The sequence below is a fragment of the Alligator mississippiensis genome, chromosome 1 (assembly GCF_030867095.1).
Source record: "Alligator mississippiensis isolate rAllMis1 chromosome 1, rAllMis1, whole genome shotgun sequence".
Lineage (NCBI taxonomy): Eukaryota > Metazoa > Chordata > Crocodylia > Alligatoridae > Alligator > Alligator mississippiensis.
The window spans coordinates 388,448,730-388,456,023 of record NC_081824.1 but is presented as its reverse complement, the minus strand read 5'-3'; the positions used below and the strand labels follow the sequence as shown (position 1 = coordinate 388,456,023).

Genomic DNA, 7,294 nt, shown 5'->3' with positions numbered 1-7,294 from the left:
CACAAATTAGCCCCATGCCCTCCAAGAGCCACTCCAATCTCCTCCCCTACCTGATCAGCTGCTCTGATTTCCGATTCCCCACCCTGAACCTGCTGCTTTTGTTTTCTGCTGTGTGCTCCCTAACCAATCAGCTTTTCTGTTTTCTGCTCCCTGTCTTTTATGCAACTATACTGCCTACCCCCTCCCACATCTGCTGCATACCACAAACAGGGGCTGCCCATGCACTAGTGGCATGGGTATCGAAAAAGGTTGACCACCTTTATTTAGAAAGCCTAGTTTTAGGAAGCCTACTGTACTTATCTCGTTTACAATTTGCGTGTTGCTGATCTTATTAAAAATGAAATAACTAGTTTTAGTGTTTGGTTCTCCTGCATTGGACCATGGTTGCACAATTCCATTTGCAATAACACACCAAAGTACAAGTCTAAAATAGGTAGACTTTCCTCCCCTTTGATTGTTCATGAAGCAGCAAACATTAAAAATTTGTTCATGTTTTCTCCTGTATTTTGCCTATTTTGGCTATAAAACAATACCAATTTACTGGGAGGTTCCCCATAGCCTTTATAAATCCTATTTTCCCCATACCTACAAAGTAGGCAAGTCCTTTATTTTTCTACAGAAGCAGAATTGTTTAGAATGAAGGACATGCTAGAAAGGAGGACAAAAGCAGCTGATCAGAAGCCATGAGAAATGCATCAATGACATTTATTGGAAATTTCTCCAGGCATTACAACAAAAACTTGATATACGTGAAACAGAGGATAAAGCACATTTCAGTGCACCTAAAAATGTTATATATGTATCTGAATAACCTTGATCTTTGTAATACACTACTACAGTTCCCTGCGATTGGTTCAGTACATACACATTGGCCAAAACTTACTTTTAACAAAACTGCAAACAACTGCTTTTTCCACTTGGATCTTTCCCATTTGGTACAAATGCAACATTATTGAAATACCAAGACAGATTCCACATAAATTTGATACAGTGTAAGATCTTTCACTCCAACTGTAATACAAAAGACAAAACTCATTCAATAGCCATATTTATGAGAAAACCACCATGAAAGGAAAAAAACCTACATACTGCAGCAATATGCAGCAAACCAGCTTAGTTGTTCCTTTTTTGTATCTATTAACATAAAGTACATTATATAGAAAGCAGTTACACCCAGCACTTGCTTTCCAATCAGACAATTTTTTTTTTATACATAAAGACACTTGGGCTGAATTTGCTCTATTTCCTTTTATATATATAAAAAAAAGAAAGACCAGAATTTCTTGGGTGGGGGTGGAAATCACATACCTGGTAAGATAATACGATCCACTGTAACACTCAAGTAACAAGTGAGATGTGCATGTACAAAATACGTGTCTACTACATCCAAATGTCTTCTTGAAGATTACACTGATCAAAAAATAACTTTATCAAATCTGCAGGCATCTAATTTACCGCCCATTGACAGATGCAACTAAACTTTGCCGGAACGAATTGACTGGGACATATCTTCTTCTGTCTGGGACAGATCTGCTTATGATGCATTAAAAATGATTGCCAAGTGGTGATAACAAGACAGAAATAGCCTGAAAAATAATTAAGTTGTATTTATACTTCAGTATAACATTTCAAACCTGTATTTCAAACAAATATTATGTACCTTTTTGTTCAAGGTATTTGGGGGGGGACAGAAGGGGAGATATTAAAAAAAAAGTGACAAATCCTCTCCCTATCCTTTTACAGAGTCAAGTCCCTGAAAACTGTTAGCGCTTATTCCCCAAAATTATCAAAGAGTTCACAGACCTTCCAAAACAGTTTTTTTAAAGATTTCTTAAAAGGTTCCTCTGGTGACTTGAAACCCCCACGGAAGTTTTAAACGTGCGACCACAGCAAGTCACTCGCAGGAAACAAAAGTCCAAATGGAGACTACTCTGGAGCTTCATTTTCTTCCTTCAACTACTACCAAACTCAGAGTGTGGAAGAGGGAAGAAGCAAGGTAAGCCACTTTGGGATCTTGTGACCTATTTGGAGTTACTTAAAACTTAGCTGTGACATGATGCTTATCTTTGTTGCAACATGCATGCGGAAGCAACTTGCTGATTGGCACATTCCAGGCAGTGTATGGCATAATTCTCCCTGTAAGAACCTCATAGCGACAGCCATCCTTTGTTATCTCACACACCCACACACACAGTCAGTAGAATGAATGACAGGCACACATGAATATTACATAGATTTTCCACAAAACATGTGAAACATGCTGTTCTTTGGAGGAAAATACATTCATTTTTTCAAGTATTATTCAATATATATATATTGATATAAAGACACAATACCCTCATTTCACTACCAGACCAAAGAAAGAAAGAAAAAAAAAAAAGAAAAAATGGAGAGCATGCGCATCTAGTTTTAATTTACCACCCCCTTCACTTTTAGTGATATTCCAACCTTTAAATCAACTCTAAATATACATCTACTTGTCATAATTAGTTTGAGAAATATATTCTCCCATTGTGATTTATTTACACAAGCATTTAAAAAAAAAAAACAACAACTATTTTTTAATAGCCTGGATTTGCATACTGAGATTTAAAAGGCCCACTTGCTGCTATTCGGTGTCCCAATACCAGTTTTGGGTGACACCATTACCTATTGCTTTCCGAGTCCTCCTAAAGCAGCACGCTGGTTTTTTTCCCTTAATTACTTGAAATTATGCTGCCCACAACTTATTTATGGCTTATTTCCTTGCTTTGTTTAATTGTTTGGGTTACAGTTTACTTCCTTGAGAAGCAGTTCACAGTTAGACAGTGCTTCTGCTGGCAGATGTTTAGTTATTTGCTCAAGAGTATTTTGATAAGCAATTTTCTCCTGCTCCAAGGACTGGATTAAGCTCTTCATTTTGTTCTCTCGAGTCAAAATATTTTCTAGGTTGGATTCCAGACTCTGAATTTTAGCATGAGCTACCTGTAAGAAATAAAAATAAAGATCACTTGACATTATCATGCAAGATGGTCAGAATAAGGACAGACATCCATGGAAGTAGAACTTCATTGCTTACATTTCACTGTCTGCATGCATGCATTCATTAAAAGCAGAAACTAACTACCAGTATTCCACTTTCACAGAGAATTAAGCTATTGTAGGTTATCTTGGGGGTGAGAGTTGATAGTACGCATCTGATGGTTAAGTTTTGCTGTGTTCTGTTTGTCATGTAAGACCCAAGATGACCATGGTCTGTAAGCAGAGTATGGAAGAAAAGCATCCTATCTGTATACCTCTGCATTTACAACTGGAATACAGTGACCTTTTTGACTGTCAAAAAGATCTTTACAGCTGAAGGGAATTCCGAGAAACAAAATAAAGGCTGGACAGAGATGAAAGAGTTCAAGATGTATTATCTAGCCAAGAGATAAAAGGAGGTGGGGATGGATATACTCCATAGATATTTAAGGAAAAGAAGCTTCAGGCAAAAGGAGACATCATAAAAATGTTATACAAGAGATTACAAATGGGCTAAAGAAAAAAAGGCTTAAATAAATACAAGGCATGTGAGTGCATTTAGAGTTTAGTTCTATAGTCTAAACAAATAAATGATTTGTTTGTAAACTATTTACTAAGTTACATGAACAGAAACAAAAACATAGTGTTTGAATTGTTGGGGGGGGGGGGGGGGAAAAAAAAACTGAGGAAGTTTCTTTACTTCACCCAATAATCTATGGCCCTTTACCTGTAGCTTCTCCAATAAGTCCATGTTTTGTCTTTTTAGCTGACTGTTTGCCCTCTCCAGTTTTTCTAGAGGTTCACCATCACCACAAGGATTTGCACCTTCTTGTAGCTCATCCTGTAGTACATGGTACTCTACTTCATAGGCATGAAGCTGCTTGGAAATATCCATCTCAAAAACCTAATCATGAAAGACAAGTTAGTTTTGCTACAACAGATAGCATTACATTTCATGTAAAGTTTGGTTAAAAGGTTGACTCTACAAGGCTTATATTATATTTGTCACCTGCAGGAAAAATACTGATGAGGTGGCAAAAATGCCTCTTACATTGCTACTTAAGTAGCACTTAGGATTTGGGCCTCAAGAGTTCTTCTGTGCATGCCTGGAACTGCCCTAGTATGAGCAGTTTGATGCACATTGCTTGGTTAAACCTAATCTGAGTTCAGGGACTAGATACATCTCTGCTTCCAAGTCCTTTGAAGAGCCTGATTTGATATGCCTTCTCTGAGAAGAACAGACACAGGCTCCTCATAATATGTAGTGCTGACACCTTTTTCCTTTATATAATGGTTTAGTGCAGTGGTGCTCAAACTACTTAGCTCAGGCCAGCATGCAAGTTCCCACAGCTACAGCAATAAAACTTGCCACCACTCCCCTGTCACCAAACTTCTAGAGCTGTGAGAACATCTGCAGACTGGATCCAGCCCACAGTACATAAGCTGAACACCACTGGTGTTGTGGCTAGTACTCTTACCCAGGAAATGAGAGATTCAATTCAATGCCTGCCTCAGTTTGAAAGGACCCTATCCCAGCTTAGCTCATACTCTGCTAAGAGATTGAATTTGTGAATTCAAAATGTCTCAGGCTGAGGCAATGAACCCACCAGTGCCCTGGACAAGCTCGCTAACCACTGGATGTTATATAAAGAGATCAGCAGAAACACCATTACTACTACCACTACCAGTTTCAAAAGGAAGAGTTGGGTCCTGCTCAGGTCTCTGAAAGAACAGATGTAGGTCCCTAGTTTAAGGAAAGGATTCTGGACCCTAAACCCTGAGAAAACTGAGGGGTCTACCTGTAGCAGACTCAGGCACCTAAATTCCAGAAAGGTACAGGATTACAAACATGCCCCACGCTTCTCATTGGCTAATTCTAGATGGCTTCCTCCTTGGCATGCAATTTATTTAAACCACCACTGCAGTAAGTGGGAGACCTGGAGGGAGCACAAACACAGGAGGGGGCAGAGGAGGCCTCCTAATTCTTACTGAGAAAGCAGGGCAATTGGCTAGTGTCTGTACACAAATGCAGAGAGCCTGGGAAACAAGCAGGAAGAACTGGAAGTCTTTGCCCAGTCAAGGAACTAGGACGTGATTGGAATAACAGACTTGGTGGGTTAGCTTGCATGGCTGAAGCAGTCATAGATGGGTACAAATTGTTCAGGAAGGACAGGCAGGGGAGAAGAGGAGGAGTTGCACTATGTAGAAGCCATATGATTGCTCAGTGCTCCAGTATGAAATGAGACAGGCTTGTTGAAAGTCTCTAGGTTAAAGTTAGAGGGGAGAGCAACAAGGGTGATGTTGTGGTGGATGTCTGCTATAAACCACCAGACCAGGAGGATGAGGTTTTCTTCAAACAACTAACAGAAGTTTCCAGATCGCAGGCCCTGGTTCTCATGGGGGACTTAAACAAAAAAAACCCCCAAAAAACCACCCTGACATCTGCTGGGAGGGCAATACAGCTGTGCATAGGCAATCCAGGAAGGTTTTGGAAAGCATTGGAGATAACTTCCTGGTCAAGTGTTCAAGAGACCAACTAGGGGCTGCGCTCTTCTTGAGATACTGCTCAAACAGGGAAGAATTGGTAGGGGATGTAGAAGCTAATGGCAATTTGGGCAGCAGTGACCATGAGATGATTGAGTTCATGATCCTGAGGAAAGGAAGGAAGGAGAGCAGCAGAGTAAGGACCCTGAACTTCATAAAAGCAGACTTTGACTCTCTCAGGGAACTGATGGGCAGGATCCCCTGGGAGGCCAGCCTGAGGGGAAAAGGAGTCCAGGAGATCTGATTGAACTTGAAAAGAAACCTTACTGAGGGTTCAGGAACAAGCCATCCCAATGTGCAAGAAGAATAGCAAGTGTGCCAAGTGACTAGCTTGGCTTAGCAGAGAACTCTTCAATGAGCTTAAAAGACAAAAGCAAGTTTACAAGTGGAAGCTTAGACAGATGACTAAGGAAGAGTATAAGAATATTGCTTGGGCATGCAGGGATGACAATAGGGCATGCAGGAAGGTCAAAGCACAGAGTTTGCAGCTAGCAAGGGACCTGGAGGGTAACAAGAAGGGTTTCTACAAGTATGTTAGCAACAAAAGGAAGGTCTAGGAAAGCGCGGGTCCCTTCCTGAATGGGGGAGGAAACCTAGTGACAGATGACAAAGAAAAGGCTGGAGTACTCTATACTTTTTTTTACCTTTGGTCTTCACAGCCAAGGCCAGCTCCCAGACTACACCGGGCCACAGTTTGGAGAGAAGGTGAGCAGCCCTCAGTGGTGAAAGAACAGGCTAAGTACTCCTTTAGAAAAACTGGATGTATAGACCATGGGGCCAGATGCAGTGCATCTGAGGGAGTTGGCTGATGTGATTGCAGTCACTGGCCGTCATCTCTGAAAACTCATAGCAATTGGGGGAGGTCCTGAATGATTGGAAAAAGGTCAAATATAGTGCCCATCTTTAACAAGGGAAAAAGAACACTCCAGAGAACTACAGACTTGTCAGCCTCACTTCAGTCCCCAGAAAAATAAAGGAGCAGGTCCTCAAAGAATTCACTTCTAAGGACTTGGAGGAAGAGGTGATTAGGAACAGTCAGCATTCATTCACCAAGGGCAAGTCATGCCTGACCAACCCAATTGCCTTCTATGATGAAATAACAAGCTCTCTGGATGTGGGGAGAACAGAAAACATGATATACCTTGACTTCAGCAAGGCTTTTGATACAGTCTTCCACAGCATTCTTGCAAGCAAGCTAAGAAAGTATGGGTTGGGTGAACGGACAGTAAGGTTGACAAAGCTGGCTGGATCATTGGGCTCAATGGGTAGTGATCAATGGCTTGATGTCTAGTCGGCAGCCATAATCAATTGTAGTGCCTCGGGGGTCAGTCCTGGGACCAGTTTCGTTCAGTATCTTCAGTGACCCGGAAGATGGGAAGGAGCGCACCCTCAGCAAGTTCGAAGGACATCAAGCGTGGGGGAGCAGTTGATAGGATTCAGAGTGACCGAGACAAAATTGGAGGATTGGGCCAAAAGGAATCTCATGAGGTTCAACAAGGACAAGTGCAAAGTCCTGCAGTTAGGACAACAATCCCATGCACTGGTACAGGCTTATTTAGTCTGGAGAAGGTAAGACTGAGCGGGGATTTGATAGTAGCTTTCAACTACCTGAAGGATGGCTCTAAAGACAATAGAGCTAGACTGTTCTTAGGGGTGGCAGATGACAGAAGAAGCAATGGTCTCAAGTTGCTGCAAGGGAAGTTTAGGTTGGATATTATGAAAAACAACTCTCACTAGGAGCGCGATAAAG

General features: G+C 41.2%; 1 protein-coding gene across 2 annotated transcripts in view; it reads right to left on the bottom strand.

The window, feature by feature from the left end:
- Positions 1 to 686: 686 nt before the first annotated feature.
- Positions 687 to 7,294, bottom strand: part of TBC1D4 (TBC1 domain family member 4) — a 166,589-nt gene continuing 159,981 nt past the window's right edge. Inside the window, exons 18-19 of one of the 2 annotated variants that reach the window (XM_059721015.1) lie at positions 3,728 to 3,904; positions 687 to 2,964 (exon numbers count right to left, since the gene is read on the bottom strand). In XM_059721015.1, coding sequence (XP_059576998.1) covers positions 2,755 to 2,964; positions 3,728 to 3,904 — 387 coding nt within the window. In that variant the 3' untranslated portion in view covers positions 687 to 2,754. Of the gene's footprint in view, positions 2,965 to 3,727; positions 3,905 to 7,294 lie in introns of those variants that run through there. The other variant, XM_059721052.1, reaches the window with a different exon arrangement.